At 48.4% G+C, this 19,919-nt stretch overlaps 1 protein-coding gene across 1 annotated transcript in view; it reads left to right on the top strand.

Moving 5' to 3' along the window:
* Positions 1-3,626: 3,626 nt before the first annotated feature.
* Positions 3,627-19,919, top strand: part of stau2 (staufen double-stranded RNA binding protein 2) — a 66,881-nt gene continuing 50,588 nt past the window's right edge. The window contains exons 1-5 of the mRNA XM_048976946.1: positions 3,627-3,729; positions 5,813-6,035; positions 7,608-7,738; positions 9,493-9,652; positions 11,658-11,793. Coding sequence (XP_048832903.1) covers positions 5,822-6,035; positions 7,608-7,738; positions 9,493-9,652; positions 11,658-11,793 — 641 coding nt within the window. The 5' untranslated portion in view covers positions 3,627-3,729; positions 5,813-5,821. The remainder of the gene's footprint in view (positions 3,730-5,812; positions 6,036-7,607; positions 7,739-9,492; positions 9,653-11,657; positions 11,794-19,919) is intronic.

Below are 19,919 nucleotides of genomic sequence, written 5' to 3'. Positions count from 1 at the left end.
CCAGTCCATCGCGGGACACACTGCTGGGGTACAGCCCGGGTGGGATGCCAGTCCATAGCAGGACACACAGCTGGGGTACAGCCTGGGCGGATGCCAGTCCATCGCGGGGCACACAGCTGGGGTACAGCCCGGGTGGGATGCCAGTCCATAGCAGTGCACACAGCTGGGGTACAGCCTGGGTGGGTGCCAGTCCATCGCGGGGCACACAGCTGGGGTACAGCCTGGGTGGGTGCCAGTCCATAGCGGGGCACACAGCTGGGGTACAGCCCGGGTGGGTGCCAGTCCATCGCGGGGCACACAGCTGGGGTACAGCCCGGGTGGGATGCCAGTCCATAGCAGGGCACACAGCTGGGGTACAGCCTGGGTGGGATGCCAGTCCATAGCAGGACACACAGCTGGGGTACAGCCTGGGCGGGTGCCAGTCCATAGCAGGGCACACAGCTGGGGTACAGCCCGGGCGGGTGCCAGTCCATAGCAGGGCACACAGCTGGGGTACAGCCCGGGCGGGTGCCAGTCCATAGCAGAGCACACTCAAGCAGTCACTCGCTCTGGGCATTTTGGAGACGCCAGTTAGCCTGCCTGCATGTATACAGACAGAAACCCACATAACACAAGGAGAGCATGCAAACTCCACGCAAAGTACATATAGGCTTGAGGCTTGTGTATTTAACAAACCGCACATGACTTGAAATCTGTATTTTCAGCTTGGTTTAATTGAGTAACTAGTATACAATTTGAACAAGTTAAGGCAGAGACAACCGTACTCATGTCAAAAACAACTACTAATCACTAAGAGTTCTCCAAATATGTGTTCTGAGGCTGTCTGGGATTTATGGAAGTTTAAGAGCTATACAGCGTTGAGACACTGAGACAGAAGATCATTCTTATCAGGTATGGTGAGCTTCAGATCCTGCCAGCAACCTGCTGTTGAAGGAGACTGATTTTTTTGCAAGGTGAGTTTTCACACCTCATCACCCTGAAAGGTGCAGTTCTGTACCATGTGTGTCTTCACTGTAGCGATGTGGTTTCTTTGGCGGGGGAATGTGTACTTTCTCATTCATCTTATATCTCAAGTAAATGCAGTTTATAAACCCTCCCGTTGTTGCTTGCAGTGTGTGTGTCACTCTGGTCCTGGGGCAATGCGCATTCATGCCGCTGTATACCTGACAATAAAGCCCACTGGAATATATAAAGATATAATGTTACATTTTTGTAAGTCTGTTATAGTGAAATTTGGTTAGAGCAGTAATGATGAGTCTTGCTTAATGGGGTGATTAAGGGCCACAGTAAGAGGCTGCAATTCCCTCTGAAGAATCTAGAGGCATCTCCCTGACGGCGATCCATCCTCCCACAGTTTCTGGTGGTGGGGGGGAAGGGGGTTCCTAGACACATGGCTGAGATACATCCTGGATCCATCACACTGCACATTCATACACAACGAGCAATGTACGGGCTCCACTAAACCTGATTGGAATTTCATTAAATCCCGGATCAGCCAGCATACGAACATTGAGTGTTGCAGCGAGGATGTTTATGCTTGATTTGCTACTGTGATCCAGCAGTGACTAGGACATAATTTAAAAAAATGCTTCATAATTCAAATAAATTGTTTTTTTTTTTATAGCGCCTTTGACAACACGGTCGTCCCAAGGCGCTTGATAGGAGTGTGCGGCAATATGGTGACAACAGTAAGCACTAAATACACCGAGTTTGCCATCTCCCACGCTGTTAAGACTTCGCATGTAGCAAAAATACCTTATTTTTAAAAGCTATAGTTAAATTGATTTGTGTATGCTGTCTCTCTTCATAATTGTTGCATCTGCATAGTTTTTACAGTAAATAATCACAAATCACTTAAAATGACAGCATGCTATGTCACAGTGGCTACAATGGGTACGAAATATGATTACAATTATGTACGTGTGGAACACACAGCGAGTCGTTTTATGTCGTATACTGATTTATTGTATTTGCATTTATGCGGTGCAATATAAGGGGTCCAAGGATAATGGCATTTCAGTGCGCTGTGTATTCGTATATGGATGTGTTGAAGTTGAACTTTTTTATGTGTGGATATATAAAACAGATGCTGATGCCTCTGTATGCCCTGCCTCTCTGATCGTTTGTTTAAATCCACTCGTGTATGCTAATGATACATGCTATTGTATTATGGTTCCGGCAGCTTCCCCATCATCTCCTTTAACCATCTTTTGAGCGTTATGCAGCCCGGTTCTGGTGTAATTTTACGCCAATGGCGCCATCTGGTGGCGCCATTAGTAACTTCTTTCTAATCACACGGGGCTCTGAAATGTCTCCGGAACATTAGCAATGATCTGCTGACACGGCCCTCCCAGCCTTATGGCCGGCGCTGCTCTGCTATCTTGTAATGCACATCCTGCAGCTGTATGCTGTAGCGTCACTCTGGAGAAAAAATGGCGGCATGTAATAACTAATTCCTAACCGTGTAATTCATCATTACTGCATTGTGTTGTGAAAATACATGTAACTGCTTTAGGATCATTTAATACCTTCATGGAAGGAACAGCAAAAAGAAACAGACTTTTTTAAATGGATAGCTACTTATACACAGACATTAGATGTATCGTTACTATTGTTTATTTTATTCAGTCAGAATCTGTCCGCTTTGTATTGGTATCTGAGCCGTAACACTTAAGAGGTTCTTAATAATGTGAATTTTCTTAAAAGTTCGGGTTACACTCTTCCATTTTACATGCAGTGTGCAGGGTTTTGTGCGTATGGGGTGGTTTGCACATCCTCCCTGTGCTTACAAGAGTTTCCTTCGAGTATTGTGGGAACGTGTGACTGTCATCTGGTCCAGGGTGTCCACTGCCTCGTGCCAGGCTTCAAACTCACCCTGCACTCAGTAAGTAGATTGACATATTTGCTAAATTTGTGATTGGTTTAAATTGAGTATGTATGAGCATATAATCCAGAACGTCCAATCTGCCTTTTAATGTATTTGTTATATTAATTACGAAATATCATCTTTGATAATACAATTTCAAATATGATGCTTAGGTTTGCTTAGCTTTATAATAAATTATCTGACTTTATAGTAATATTCATTATTAGTGATCTTAGACTTGTATAACCAGCATTCATACAATTCTTAATACACGACAATGAATAAAGATATGTACTGTGGAATAAATTATTTGATTGTTATAATGGATCTGAACTCACTGTTCTCTTATTTATTTTTTTTTACAAATTGGACGTGCACAATAACGACTATTTTTGTAATTGCCTTGACTTCAGCTCCATGCGTGATTAATCGTATTTTATTTTTAAAACCCTGTGTGCGCTTACATAACTCGAACCGCAGACTATACCCCCACAGAAGGACGTCGGGTGTCCCCCCCCCTCGTCCGCTCGGCATTTAACTCCCCAGCCCTACCCGGAAGCGGGAATCTACCATTCCTTTCATCTGCGAGAGGAGGGACCCATTGCATAAATCTATATTGAGCGCAGCAGCTTCTTCATATGAATACAACCATAATTGCACTATATATTTATACATTTCTTTTACATTTTCACACTGTGTGATTGCTCTGCGATATAATGTTTCTCTGTAACTACCTTACGGGGCCGCGGACAGCTCCCCCCCCGCCAGCTGACTCGAGTGGTCGCGCCCGGGGGACAGTCAGCTCTCTTTAGTGTTTGCCGATGTCGGAGGTGTGACTGGGGTCTGTCCCTGGGAAAAAGCAGGTAAAAACGCGCCTGATCGTCGGCCAGACTCGCCGTTCGCTCACCGTGTCTTGTGTCCCGGCATCGAGGCGTTCCGCAGCCGTGCTGGCGGCTTACGGGGAAGAAGGGGGGGGGGGATGCGAGCTGGGCGCCTTCGCTCGTTTTCAGCCATGATGTCCGATGCGCCGCCGGTATGGGGGTGACAGGGGGCGGTGGGTGACAGGGGACAGGGGGTGACAGGGGACAGGGGTTGACAGAGGACGGGGGGCAGCCGTCAGGGGGTGGCCGGGGCCGGCAGCGGGCTGTAGATTTGGACAGCCCCGCTGGCCTGTGCCGGCACTCAGCCAGCGACTGGGGTTTTTTTGTTGGGGGGGGGATCAGCTGCATTTCAAATGGACAGTGTGTTATCCCTGTCCCCTCCTCAGACTGCATGACCCCTAGTGGATACAGATGTTCTCTCACTCCTGTCACTCCAGATGTGGTGTGTTGGGGGGGGGGGGGGGTGGTGGTGTCAGCTACATTTCAAATGGAGGCTGTGGTATCTCTGCCCCCCCACCAGTGCGGCATGACCCCCAGCCCATACAGATGTGCTGTCACTCTCGTCACCCTCCAGTTGTGCAATGTATAGTGGGGGCGTTGGTACTCTGCACAGAGTCTAATATGCTGCTTTTATTGGGGCTGGGGTGTTGTTCATAGATTAGCCCTCAGTGTTGTCATGCTGGACGGGGGCTGGTCATCATCAGGACAACAGCTTAGCTGTATGCTGGCACCGGCAGCTTGTGGGGTCACGACCCACTAGATTTTTAACCCATAAGCATACAGTCAGCCAGCTGACCTGATGTCAGGCACATGGTCTTTATAAGATGAATTTTCCCCCGCCCCCATAAGATCTACATTCTGTGCTGGGTAAAGCTACCTGTCCACTCCCTGTTTTATGGCAGTTACTGGTAATTAGTTTGACTTGGTTGGCCTGTATACATATATATGGGTGCTGTGTATGAATTAAGCATATTGGCTCTTTGGTGCTTGTATCACGCGCCCCCGATATCACACAGCACTGATCCGGTCACACTGGGTCGACTATGACTGGTTAGGCTGCACAAAAGCTTTAAGCCTTGTGAGGGAAGACTGACTTGTGAGGGAAGACTGACAAATCCCATTGACTCTTCATGAGGCCAATGGTGAGGAACTGTGACTGGCCTGTGTGGCGCTGATCACCTCCACAATGCCTTTGCAATGGGGATGTTGTGTCATTGTTTGACTCTTTTTTGATACAGAATAACCATTAGTTCATTAGTAACTTTTTGTCCATCCATCCATCCATCTCTTAACTTTCTATCTTAGTCAGGGCCACACATAATTTTTTTTTTTTTTAAATCAGTGATGCTGCTCAGTAAAGGATTTGTAATTAAATTAAATTCTACTCTTACGAGTACTTAAAACACTTTACATTTCATGCCTCACATTCACCCATCCACACACCCATTCACACACCGGTGGCGGAGGCTGCCATGCAAGGTGCCAACCTGCACACCGGGAGCAATTTGGGGTTCAGTGACTTGCTCAAGGTCACTTTGATGGGGTTAGGAGGAACCAGGGCTCGAACCTGCAACCCTCTGGTTGCCAAACAATAGCACTACCTCCTGTGCCACCATCTTCCCCTAATTCAAAAGAACCTCAGAAAAGCGGTCTTACCCTTTTCGGGTTTAGGGTGTATTTATTATGTTCTCCCTGGGGGGGGGGGGGGTATTTAACCCTTTCCCATAGACACCCTGGCATGTGTTTGAGGACACTGAACAGTAGTGAGATTAAATGAACCATTCTCTATATTTTCTGACATCAGATGGTGCTCCTGGTTTGCCTTGAGACATATTTTGAGCCCTTTTTTACGGAGAGCACCCTCTACAGGTGTCAGAAAATATAGCAAATGGTTCAAGAAGCTTCATTTGGCCATCGCTACTAAACAGCGACGTAGGCATTGTGTGAGACGCATGTATTAAATTACCCTTCCTGCCACGTCTGTCGCCTTTTCCACGACATCAGATATGTTTGCTGTTCTGCTTCATCTTAGCTGTTTTTCTGGGATGCCGCTGTGTTGTTTCAGGCGAAGAGGATGGCGCAAGTGAAAGTGCAGAGTGCAGCCCCCCTGTGCGGGGCCGGCCTGACCCCCGTCCTGCCCTCTGCGGCGCTGCCTGGCCCAGGCGCCCTGAGTTTGCAGCCCTCCATCAACGGGACAGCCCAGGCCGTGACGCCAAGCTGCCCCCCACAAGCCAGCGCTGCTACCGCTGCCGGCTTTGTGGATTCCAGCGTGCTCACCAACCCGCTAGGTGTTCTGATGTTAATTTATAGCGCATTCTCACCCCTTTCTTTGATTTGTGTTGTGTGTGACTTGCTCAGCTTTTCACATATGTTTTTTTATCCCCCATATAATTCCCACCATGCACCTCAGCTACAGTTTACCTTTTGCAGAGCGCTGTGGATTCATCTGAAGTAGGGTGACAGGAAACATATGGCATTAGTGGGACACATGGTTGTATTCTGATGAAGGGTTTTGCCCAGATGTGTTGGAAGCGTTTCTGAGTATCTGCAGCAGGTATTAACGCCGGGGCGGCATGGTGGTGCAGTGGTTAGCACTGTGGCCTCGCACCTCTGGGACTCGGGTTTGGGCCGATTGTTCCCCTGCAACTCAGTAGGGTATGCAGTTTGGTTTGGTTGTCTGTTTACCCAATGAGGATGAGCGGGAGACTTCCAGCTGCTGAACAGGGCATGTTCTGGGCTGAAAATGCATTTCAGATTTTCAATTATTTACTGTGAGGCTCCAAAATGGGAAACTGATCACTGGCAACCCCGAACTGCCGCAGTCAAATTGGGCCTGTGGCATTTGATTTGTTAATTTCCTGCTGATTTGTAAAAAACTCCCACATATTTTACTTGGAGTTCAAGGAACCGTTATGCTAAATCTCATCTGCCTTTTGCTGCTGCGTTTGTCTTTTATGATTTTATCACTTTGTCATGTTGACAGATGTCGGTAATTTTATTTAATGCAGTATTTGGTTAATGCGTGGAAGAATATTGGTGACTATTTTAAATATGTAAGGTTATACCTCCTCATCTGAAAAGGGTAATAACTGACTGTCATTAAGTTGCTGCTCTTGAACCGGAAAGGTATTTTCAGCAGGTAATAATGACCAAAATGCTTATTTGCTGTATTTTCTAGCACCACTAGATGGTGATGCCTGTTCAGAAAAGGGGCCAAAGCGTGCCTCAAAGCAAACCATGAGCACCATCTAGTGTAATGTTTCCCAACCCAGTCCTCAAGGAGCCACAGATGGTCCACATTTTTGCTCCCTCCCTGCTCCTACAACGTGTGGACTGTCTCCAGGCCCCTGAGGACTGGACTGGGAAACCGTGATCAACTAGGGACAAGGCAGGCAACAAATGATGGATCACCATTCACTCACACATGCACTCCTATGGGCAATTTAGTAACTCCAATTAGCCTCAGCATGTTTTTGGACTGTGGGGGGAAACCGGAGTACCCGGAGGAAACCCCACGACGACATGGGGAGAACATGCAAAATCTGCACACATGTGACCCAGGCGGTGACTCGAACCCGGGTCCCAGTGGTGTGAGGCAACAGTGCTAACCACTGCACCACCATGTCGCCCCGCAAATGATTGATGAAGCGTAATATTGGCCATCACTAGCAGAAGGCTAGCAGCGAATGGCTAACCACTTCACCACCATGCCACCCCGGAAATGATTCATGAAGCATAATTTTGGCCATCACTAGCAGAAGGCTAGCAGCGTACGGCCCCGTCCGATGTGGTCCCACCGCGGGTCTGGAAGACCCGGCCCCCTGTGCTGGATGTGTCCTCATGGCTGTGTCCTCCTACAGGTTCTCCCCGGGAAAACATGGCAAACCCCAAAGAGAAGACGCCCATGTGTCTGGTGAATGAGCTGGCTCGCTTCAACCGCATCCAGCCACAGTACAAGCTCTTGAACGAGCGCGGGCCGGCTCACGCCAAGGTATTTCCTCTGTTGGGTTTAACGCATGTCCTACTGCACTGTCGTCGTCGTTAAGCCTGATTCATACTTTAATTTTGTGCGTGACGTTGCGGTCCACGCACAGTCATGCGTGCAGAATCTTGCGAACATACAACAAATATAAACAAATGGGTAAACTTTTATGAACAGTTTTAAAGTTCTTACTATGCTTGGGTGGTATTAAGGTGATATGATACGGTATTCTGCCATGTTTTGAAACATCCCTACAGACAGACTCGGCAAATTTTATTGACAAGATTTTAAAGTGCCAAAATAGTGTGGCTTACATACTGTGGTGTAATGTCCGGACGGTATGAGAATTTAGATACAACAACTATTCTTCTTCCATTCTTTCTTTGTTGACGTCTGCTCTGTGAAAGTCACTGCTGCCACCTACTGGAAACACGTAGTAATTTTCACGTAGTCAATGTGGGATTCACATGCACAGTCGGGCACAAACCCCTGATGATGAAATTATCGCACTGCAGCACTGCAGTGACAGGTAGGACACACATGGCTCATGGCGAAGTGCCGAGCGTCTGCACACGATCCCCGGCTACGTGTCTGTTTTACGCCGTTTGTGTGGGAATCATCACTGTATAAAGTGATCTGACGTGTGGATGCGGAATTCCCTGGCCACGCTTGGATTCCCATTACATCACCTCACATGTTTGAATTCTGGGCCTCTGATGGATTTGTGTTCCTGCCTGCAGCCAGCCGCTTCCGGAAGAGTCCATCACTGGTAGTCACAGTCAGCTCAAGGTCATTGGTGCAGTTATTCTGCTGATGTCCAGCTTACGCCGTTTCAGTCTTGAGTGCCGCATAAAGGTTTTATCAACTTCATTCATTTTTGATTGTGAAGCTGTAACGTTGCTGGTAATTTGTGCTTTCCTGAGGTAATTATTATGTAAATAACACTGTTAACTGTTAAATAACTCAGTGTTTTCGGCAGGGTGTGCGGAAGCTCACTGGTTTCGGCAGGGTGTGCGGAAGCTCACTGGTTTCGGCAGGGTGTGCGGAAGCTCACTGGTTTCGGCAGGGTGTGCGGAAGCTCACTGGTTTCGGCAGGGTGTGCGGAAGCTCACTTGTTTCGGCAGGGTGTGTGGAAGCTCACTGGTTTCACCAGGGTGTGCAGAAGCTCGCTGTGTGTGTGTCATAAACAACCAGATTAGTCACTCAGGGGTTTAATAGCTTTAAAAGTGGTCCTACTGACCCCCGGAATGGACCCCGGGGTGTGGGGGTGATTCAGGGGGACACTGACACCCACAAGTAGGTGCGTTAATTATATCCTGTTAATATTTGCAGTGCGCTATACAGTGTGCGTCACACAGGTATAACAGTTCTTGCAGGGTCAGTGCTGGATTTCAGTTCTCCGGGAGTATGGTTGTTAACAGACTAGCAACTTGCTCACACTCGTGAAATCAACAACTTGGTGCTGAAGATAGTGTTAACTGGGACATTTTACCTGCACCTTCCCCTAGCAAACAGAAGCCTAACGTCATGTGACGGCTTCCTGATAATAGTCATTGTAATTTGAATCAGGATAAAAAGTTGAGGTTTTGTCTCTGTTCTTTGGCATCGGGAGGTTTAAGCAGGATGAACTGCATTTAAAAGGCTTTGCCTGAGTGATTTTAATAATCCTCTCATGGCTTGATGGAGGCAGGAAACCTTGGTCTCTCTTCGACCTGTAGAGGTCACTGTTTCTGCTGCTTGTCTGATTGCTGCCTTCTCTGCAGATCTTCACTGTGCAGCTGTCCCTCGGGGAGCAAGTGTGGGAGGCGGAAGGGACCAGCATTAAAAAGGCCCAGCACTGCACAGCATCCAAAGCCCTGACAGAATCCAACCTCCCTAGGCCCTCACCACGTTTGCCCAAGCTGGAAGCCCACAGCAACCCAGGTAGTGAGCGATCCCCCTGTGGTTCTTTTTCTCACTATTAATGAAGTGTTCTGTCCGGGAAATGCATATGAGGTAATTTCTGTACTATTAAGGTGCTTCTTCTCCGGTTTATATTCTGAAATTCAGAGGCACTGAATCAGTCTCAGAACTGCCTCCAGAAATAGACACTTCATTGACGTGTCCGGTCCCCATTCTGAAGGTTCGATGCCTGTCTGACCTGTACAGGAGTTGTGGTCCTCAACCCCCCCCCTCTGCTTGCCTGCTTGGGTGGGCCTCCCGTGCCTCTTCTGGACTGAAGCAGTCAGGGGGTATGTCACCTTGGGGACTCACAGAGAGTCACAGAGAGGCTCTGAGAGAGTCAGAGAGAGAGGGTCTAAGAGTGAGTCAGGGAGAGGGTCAGATAGTTTGAGACCAAGTCTGAGAGTGAGTATGAGAGAGTGTCGGAAAGCAAGTCAGGGAAGAGAGTCACAGTGAGTCAGAGACAGGGTCTGAGAGTCTGAGAGATCGTCTTGAAAGAGAGTCAAGAAGAAAGTCAGAGATAGACTCAAGTTTTAACTGGGTAAAAGTGTGGTCCACAGATGCATCCAGTGAGAGCAATGTAAATAATAATGTCTGTTTAGCTCTGTAAAGATCTTTGTAAAAGTCTCCCTGTCAGAGAAGTAATCGTCAATGTTTAAAACATCCTATAAAATCATCTTGTGCAGAGGGTCCAGTGAAATGCAAACAGGGAAAAGCAGAACCTGAGCCAGCTGGAAACAGAGGTTCACGTCACTTTTAGGGGATGCTCACACCCCCCTCTCTGGTGGTTTGGTTAGTTAAGTATCATCAGGGAGTCAGGCGGTTAGCTTTCCTGTACTGCTTAACCAGATGGATGAGTGGGTGTGAGTTAGCGCTCAGAGACCTTGGCGTGTTGTTTCGACCTGTGTGGCAGCTTCATGAGTGTGTGAAATGCGCACTGACACGAGGGGCTTGCTGGTCACTGCACTGTTATCCTGGAGTGGGTGACTGCACCGTTATCCTGGAGTGGGTCACTGCACCGTTATCCTGGAGTGGGTCACTGCACCGTTATCCTGGAGTGGGTCACTGCACCGTTATCCTGGAGTGGGTCACTGCACCGTTATCCTGGAGTAGGTCATTGCACCGTTATCCTGGAGTGGGTAACTGCACCAATCCCAAGCAGTACAGGGCACAAGGCCAGGGTACACCTTGGATGGACTGTGTCCTGTACGTTGTGATGTCATAAATTTCTGATTAAAAACAGCAGGGGGAGCCCTTGCACTTTGGTTCAATTACAAAGCTTAATTTTGGAACTGTACGTACACCATATGGACAAAGATATTGGGATACTTGGCCATTACACTTATAGAATCTTTTATGACATCCCATAGGCACAAATTTGGAATTGGTCCCCCCTTTGTATCTAGAACAGCTTCCCATTCATTCAGGAAAGCATTTGTGAGCTTATGCACTGATGTTGGATGTGGAGGCTTGATTTGCAATCTCCATTATAGTTCATGCCAAAGGTGTTTGGTGGGGTTGAGGTTATGGTGGGCTTATCAAGTTTTACACTAAACTCACCCAAACATATCTTTATGGACCTTACTTTGTGCACTGGAGCACAGTCAGTGCGGGAAACTGTTCTCACAAAGGTAGAAGCATAGAATTATCCAAAATGTCTTGTTGCGCTGAAGCATTAAGTGTTCCCTTCACTGTCGCTAAGGGGAGTGGACCAAACCCTGAAAAACAACCCCATACCATAATCCCTCCTCCACCAAACTTGACACAAAGCAGTCAGGCAGGTAACGTTCTCCTGGCATCTGCCAAACCCAGACTCATCCGTCAGACTGCCAGAGAGAAGCGTGGTTCGTCACTCCACAGAGCTTTTCCATCTTTAGTCTGGGTCACCTTAAGTTAGGTAGCACTAACTCTGAATGTGGGGACCTCTGTTGCTGTCGGAGGGGCCCCTACCATGGGGGGTTTGTGACTGGCAGCTTCTCTCTCACAGGCAGCATCACGCCCACAGTGGAGCTCAACGGCTTGGCCATGAAGAGGGGAGAGCCAGCCATCTACCGACCCCTGGACCCCAAGCCCATGCCCAACTACCGAGCCAACTACAACTTCAGAGGCATGTTCAACCAGCGGTAAGATGACACGGCCTCTCCTGACGTTTAGGGAGCATGCAAGAGCCCTCTGAAGGTTTTCATCCAAACACTGTCCTTCTAAGCATCCTTTTCAGATGCTGAAATAGCTGAATGAAACGTGATGACCGCCTGTTACTCCATGTTCATATTAGCATCTGTACATACATAGGGCCATTTGAATATACGCACGCATCTATTACAAGTCTGCCAGTATTGATATCCTAACTAAATCACACTGTGAATGCAATCTGTAGGATCTGGTTTCAATACATAATGTGATTATGTGTCTGCTCATTTGTCTTCCATCTGTTGATACTCTATTTTACGTTTTATATATGCACCCAGCAGTGTCATAAATGTATTTATCAAAGAACAGCATGAATACGTTTGTTTAAAGTGTAAATGTAAGCCAGTCAGCCCCAGAGGAATCATCTGCTTATGAGAATCCTGAAATTTAACTATACGGCTGAACTCTTGGTGAACTTCTGTCCCTCGCCCCCAGGGGGCAGTACTGCCTCATTAAAAGCAGTGGACACACATTCTGTAATGTTACATTTTCCCAGACTGAACTCTTGTACAGTGTTGTTATTTTAGATACTTTATTCTTAGGTGAAAACAATATATACATTGTAAATGGTGTTGAAGTGTATATACTGAGTATGTTGTTCATAGGTTGGTTGTGTATAGAGCTAATTGGTTAGGACCCAGGCATTGCGTGCAGCCTGATTGGTTTATGTAGTTTTTATGTAGAGCTGTTTAAAGCCTCTGATTGGATCATGCATTCTCACACTGTCTTTTACTCCTAGTTGATAATATCCCATCATGCATTGTTCTCTCTCTGTGGAAAGCTCAGGTGGCGGTGGCCTCATCGTTTACAGCCAGGACCAGTCACATGACCACTTTTAGAACAGAACCTGGTATGTGTTTCCTCTGTGTTTCAGTCACCGAGAAACACCAGAGAGAAACCCCCCCACCACCCCCAGTTTAATGGGGGGCCTCATCCCATTCTAAACGCATGCGATACAGTGTGGCCTGCTCAGTAGGGGGGGGGGCAGTGTTTACAGTACCCACGAGGGCTGCAGCACTGAAAACAGCAGAGCCCAGCCACATCTGTTAAGCTGCTTAATCTGACTTTGTGTATAAACAGAGTGCTTCAGACCATGTCCTGCTTTATTTATCGTTTGTTTGTTTAGCCGTGATTCGTTTGCTGTCCAGTGCGGCCATCTTTATACATTCACTTCTGTCCTAAATGCTAAATGCTGTTCTGAATGAACTGATGGACTTTAAATAAAGATATTCTAGTCGATGTCCAGCATTAAAGATGCATGCTCACAATACTAATTTTTCTGTTTTTGTAATTGCTTTTTTACATCTTTTACCGCTGTGGACCCTCTGTGATGAGCATAGGCCTCCCTGGCTGGGTTAGATGGTTAGAGATAGACTGTTAGGGAATCGTAGTTACTAACTGATAGATAGGGGTAGATGGTGAAGGATAGGTGGTTAAGTATACATGAGTAGATATGTTAGGGACAGTTAGGGGTAGATAGAGGTATATAGTTATGGTTAAATAGTTAGGCAGATAGTTGGTGGGGCAGATAGGGATAGATATGGATATATAGCTAGGGATTGATGTATATAGATAGGGATGGATGGTTAAGGATTGATGTATATAGATATGGATAGGTGGTTAGGGATTAATGTATATAGATGGGGATATATGGTTAGGGATTGATGTATATAGATAGGGATAGATGGTTAGGGGTTGATGTGTATATATATATATATATATATATATATATATATATATATTCTAGAATTTCCCAGAGGAACCTTCTCGAGGGATTAATAAAGTTCTATCTATCTCTCTATCTATCTATAGATAGGGATAGATGGTTAGGGGTACAGTACTGTGCAAACGTCTTATGTTCAGTCAAATGTTTAAAGCTATTTATCTGGGTAGTAAAAAACAACACAATTTAGCATTAGAACATATGCAAATGAAATGAGTAAGAATTTCTTTTCTTTCTGTTCTCCAAAAAGTCACTGATACCTAATTGGACGGCTAGATGAACACCGCTTCAGTTCCCAAACCTCTTCTCAGGGACACCTCCATGTATTTATTAAATTTCACCACCGGCTCCTTTAATTAATTTTAAAAAGTTTGCTGATATTGAGATATTGATTAGCTGTATGAGGTGCGCTTGTGGGTGAGTTTTAAAAATCTGTGTTGTATTGGACGGATGCTGCAAATACTGGAGTGATTTTAGCAGATGATTTGAAATGGTCAAGCTGACACGCTTTGACAGGCATAATAACCTGGGATTGACATAACTGGTACGCAAATATGCATTGTTGAATCAGCATATGTAATGTGCATTTCTGCCGATACGACAAGAAATTATCGCGCATTTTAACCTTTATATGCTCATTCCTACTTAACACGGTACGTATTTGTGCTGTTACATTAATCGATTGCCACACGTATAGCCCTTAAAGATGAAGGCATATTTGCGTACCAGTTATGTCAATACCTGATATGGCATAGTTTTACTCTAGCATGGCAACCTTTTCAATATAATTTTCTTTAGCTGCCTATGACCTTTGCACAGTACTATAGATAGGGGTAGATGGTTAGCGGTGGATGGGTAGGGATAGATAGGGATTGATATGTATAGATAAGATTAGATGGGGTGAGTGGTTAGAGATAGATTGGGGTAGATCATTAAGGATAGATAGGGATAGATGGTTAGGGATAGATAGATTGATGGGGTAGATTGATAAGGACAGATAGAGAGATAGGATGGATTGGTCTAGATCCTTAAGGGTGGACAGGTATGGATAGTGATAGATGGTTATGTGTAGATCGTGGTAGAAGGATAGATAGGCATAGAGAAGGATCAGTCGATGGTTAGGGGTAGATAAATGGGGTAGATGGTTTGGGATATACTCTTGTGTTTGGTGCCATGACCAGTCGCTGATTCCTGCCTCGTGTGAGTGCCCCCCTCCCCATGCTCTCATGTGTGTGTGGTGGCGTGACCAGTCGCTGATTCCTGAAGAAGGGGGAGTCTTCCAGTTCTCAAGTTCTCAAGAAACCTGAAGGACTCAAAGAAGGGAGCTGAGACGTTGCTAAGATAGTATGATGTCATCAGATAATAAGAGGACTGCGTGTCCGTGACTGTACCGGGAGGGGTCCCGCAGGCTTCCCCCAACTCCCCCCGTGCCTCTCCCACGTAGAGGCGATGCTTTGCTGAAATTTGGATGGGGCGGGGGGGGGGGGGGGGGTGGGTGGCTGGAAGTTGATTTGCGTAGGGAGTTCAGCTTGCACGCTGATTTGGGTATTACTGTAAAGTTATGTCACACTGGCAGGATGACGCTGTCCTCCAGCGATATTTCCCGGTGCGTTTGTGAGCCAAGTCTCGCTTCCGTTGGAGGTACACTCGGAACGACTGCCCCGGGCACTCATGGAAAGCTACGTCAATCCGCCGTCCTCTGATAATCACTGCTTTGAATACATTCACTGGACAGTCGCACTGAGGACTCCTTCATGACCTGTTGAAGGGATATCACCCTTTAGCTGGTGGCAAGACCATCTGGAAAGGGGTTTTACTTCTTAAAATATAACGCAGGCATCCAAATAAGCAGAATAAATGATGATCGGGGTCCGGGTGCCTCTTGGCTGTGTGGCTCTTGATGCATACCTCACTACCCAGTGCCTCTGTTAATTATTTTCTTTGTGAAGATGTTCCCTTCCATGCTGAATCAGAGACCATCTGTGGGGGCCCCAGAAGTGCCTCCCCCCCCCCGAAGGCGTGTGAGGTGGGCCCCGCCAATGGCTGTAACTGGGCCATCTGCTGGTTTTCCCTTGAATAACTGGGAGGTCTGGGATCATTGTGGTGTGAGTCACCCTTCACTGGTGGATTGGAGGGGGGGGGAATAGGAATCTGTTTCCAGCATTGGTGATGCCCCCTCCCTTCTGATCTCAGTATTGCCCAATTCCCTTGTGTGAGTGCAGAGATACGGGTTTGGACGATTTCTCTCATTCCTAAAACATGCCGGTGTAGATGTTGGGCGCGGAGTGCGGTATGCGTGTGACGCTCTGAGACATGGCAGACACACGGGTGGGGGGTTTTGCTTATGTTCATCACCACTTGCTGGCCGGGTCTTCTTAGACACCCCCATGTTCCTTCCTTCCTTCGACCTCTGCACCTACAAAATGAGGTCCCATCCGCCCGACGTCGGCTGGAAGCTCGTTTAATACTTAATAAATATTGCTGCTGGTGGTTGCCGCCCTCTTCACCTGATCCAGATCCCGCGCACGCGCCCCAGCCACCAGCAGCGGAGACACGATACCGGCCGGACGGATCCGCGGCACGCCGTTCCCAGAAAGTCCCGCCGGATGAAATCGTAAACAAATGTGTGCCCCAAAGCAAACATCTTTCATTTTCTCCACTGGATCCCGAGCGAGTCGGTGAACAGGGGTTCTGAGAAACTGAGCGGGCCGGATCTGGCGAGGGTGTGTTCCTGTGTGTGCGAGCCGCATGTGGACCAGCTGCCAAAAGCCCAGCGCTGCCAATACCGCAAGGGCGTCGCTTCTAAAAACACTCACGCACGCACGCACGCACGCACGCCGTAGTGGTGAGCCCCAGGCCAGCCTCGCACGAGCGTCTCCCGCAATGTCTCCGCAGGGAGTGTGTGAGTTGGTATGGCGGCGCTCATTGCCACGAACGCATGCAATTAACCCTCCACAGTAATGTAGCTCTAGCCCAGGATAAACATTTCAGCTCACAGTGACCTCAAAGCAGTTTCAGTCTCGGTTTTAGGGCAAAATCCGGTTGTTTAAACCAGGGGAGCCCAACTCCAGTCCTGGAGGCCAGAGCCCAGCACATTTTTGGGTTTCCCCTCATTTTACACACATTCAACTCCTTGTGCTAATTACCACACAGCTCCTGAGCTGAATCATTTATGGTGGAACAGGGAAAGAACTAAGCTACACAGGGCTCCGGCCCCCCAGGACTAAAGTTGGGCACCCTTGACTTAAACGAACTCCCCGGATGAATCCCAGTTACCTCCCCCCACGAATGTGGTGGGAGATATTTGAATGACCCTCATGGAGTGTGTGGGTTTTGGGTCAGCCTGGACCATTTGGGGGTGATCTGCGGCCTGTATCTGCTCACAGTCAAGCTGTCAGGCCGACTGCCCCAGTGGATAGGCCTCTTTACAGTGATCTTGTCCCCTTCTGGTTCTTGCTATGGTGCCCTTTAATGTGACCCAAACTCTTTCTGGCTCTTGCTGTAGTGCACTGTAGCCCTGCCCCATGCTGACTTGCACTGTGGTGCCCTTACTGTAGCCTCACCCCCTTCCGTCTCACACTGCGGTACCCTTTACTGTAGCCCTTGCCCCTTCCATCTCACACTGCGGTACCCTTTACTGTAGCCCCTGCCCCTTCCATCTCACACTGCGGTACCCTTTACTGTAGCCCTTGCCCCTTCCATCTCACACTGCGGTACTCTTTACTGTAGCCCCTGTCCCTTCCATCTCATACTGCGGTACCCTTTACTGTAGCCCTTGCCCCTTCCATCCCACACTGCGGTACCCTTTACTGTAGCCCCTGCCCCTTCCATCTCACACTGCGGTACTCTTTACTGTAGCCCTTGCCCCTTCCATCTCACACTGCGGTACCCTTTACTGTAGCCCCTGCCCCTTCCATCTCACACTGCGGTACCCTTTACTGTAGCCCTTGCCCCTTCCATCCCACACTGCGGTACTCTTTACTGTAGCCCCTGTCCCTTCCATCTCATACTGCGGTACCCTTTACTGTAGCCCTTGCCCCTTCCGTCTCACACTGCGGTGCCCCTTGCTGTAGCCCCATCTTCTTCCGATCCGTGCTGCGGTGCCCTTTTTCTGTAGCCCCACCCCTTTCTGTCTTCCACTGTGGTGCCCTTTACCGTAGCCCCACCCCCTCACCATCTTGCACTGTGGTGCCTTTAACTGTAGCTCTGCCCCCTACCATCTTGCACTGTGGTGCCCTTCACTGTAAGTCCGCCCCCTGCCATCTTGCACTGTGGTGCCCTTTACTGTAGCTCCACCCCCTACCATCTTGCACTGTGGTGCCCTTTACTGTAACTCCGCCCCCTACCATCTTGCACTGTGGTGCTCTTTACTGTAACTCCGCCCCCTACCATCTTGCACTGTGGTGCCCTTTACTGTAACTCCGCCCCCTACCATCTTGCACTGTGGTGCTCTTTACTGTAGCCCTGCCCCTTTTCTCCGTCTCACGTCTGGCTGCTGTAGGGCTTTGACTACACAGTCAGATGGTGTCCACACAAACATACAAGCTCTTCTCCTGATGGGCTCATAAAAGCATCTGGAGTTACACACATGGCCCATCGGCGGCTTCTCCTTCTGGCCCTCCGTGTACTTAGCCACGGATTCGCTGGTGTTTCCGGCTGCTGGCTCGGGAAGCTGGCTTGGGAGCACTCTGGCCGCTGTGTTGGACAGATGGAAGGCTCGGGAAATGGACGCACGGAGGTTCAGGTGACGTGGCCGCGTTTGCCGTCAAAGCAGAGACACGAGCAGCATGCGGCGTATTTTCTTGGAGGCTGATCAGCGTCCTGAAGGAGCTCCACTTCAGTTTCCAGTAAATGTCATTGTTTTATCATCACCCTGTTAGCGAACACTGTGCGGGCACTACAGTATTAATAAAAACTGCAAAGCCTGCTGAGCCCTGTTAAAAGTGACCTTATTAATGAGGCTCTGGGGAGGTCGTGCCCTCATGGGGCCCATTGCGGGCGTCCGGTGCTCTGTGAGCATGTCCAGAGAAGGCACAGGTGTTCCAGAACATTTCCCTGATCACTCCCCCCTTTGCTCGCACCCCCCCAGGGCGGGAATGGTAGCTGGGGAAAGCGTCTGTTACCGGTTGCCCACTTCCGAAGCATGAAAGGCTTTCTTCCTTTCGAGTTTTTCCATTTTAAATTAAGGCAAACCAAACCGGAGAGAGTCTTTCCAGAAGAATCTGATGGAGGCATGCCAAATCGCAGCCAGACGGGAGGCTTGCTCTGTAAGCACAGCGAGGACTTGCCGTGGTACAAGGCTGAGCCCACGTGACTGACATGCCTAAGAAACACACATGTCGAGGAAACACTCATTATGTGTGTACGCTGAAGAATCATACTAATGAATCACAAACTGAAGGCCCTTCGCTCCAGTGGTGGGATTGGTTCTTGTACCTCAGAGTCCAGTCCTGAACCTCGGCAGCAATATGACCATATGTAGAGGAAACTGTAATTGCAAATATGCCTGGTATGCTTCAGTTATTTATTTATTTATTTTTGTACTTTAATCCATTCATATAGTCACCATTTAGGTAGGAGCCTAATGGTTAGGGAAGTGCACTTGTGATAGGAAGGTTGTTGGTTTGAGTCCCTGACCAGCAAGGTACCGCTGTGGTACCCTAAGCAAGGTGCTGCCCCCAAGCACTGCTCCTTGGGTGCTAAATAATAGCTGCCCACTGCTATGTCACATATGGGATAAACACAGAGGACCCATTTTGTTTGTGGGTGTGTCAACAATGACAATTAATCACTTTCAGATAACATGCTGTCTCTTTTAGTCTCTGCTGATGTTGTGAGGATGTTAGTCACTCTCTGTCCGGTCGGGGAGGCTCTGGTTGCCTGAGAGACGTGGGCTCACATCCCTCCCTGAAAACCCTGCGTCTGCCCCCCCCCCCCAGGTGGCCGTGCCCCCCTGCAGACGGCCTCCAGCCCCCCCCTCTCCCCCCGGCTGGGGCTACATGATCTCATTTTGTTTCTGCCTGTTTTCTGCATTTACTTTTGGGAAAAACAGTCAGGAAAAAAGGAAAAAAACATAACGCCCGGGTAACAGGAGAGGAAGTACAGCTGGGAAAGCGAGAGCGATTCCAAGTTTGTGCTCATGTTCCCACCGTCCCGCCACTCCGCTGCCATGGGGAGGGGGGGCACGGGGCCAGAGCAGGGGCGGAGGAGAGGCTCCCTGGGCCTTGGTGGAGCTCGCATACGCGGTGTCCCAACCCGGCGACCAAGCTCCATTAATCCCGTGTTGCAGCTGTGCGGCTTATGTAACAACTGGGGGGGGGGGCACCTTTTTTCACG

Source organism: Brienomyrus brachyistius, chromosome 15, assembly GCF_023856365.1.
Source record: "Brienomyrus brachyistius isolate T26 chromosome 15, BBRACH_0.4, whole genome shotgun sequence".
NCBI classification, from domain to species: domain Eukaryota; kingdom Metazoa; phylum Chordata; class Actinopteri; order Osteoglossiformes; family Mormyridae; genus Brienomyrus; species Brienomyrus brachyistius.
This window is presented reverse-complemented; position numbering and strand designations above follow the sequence as displayed.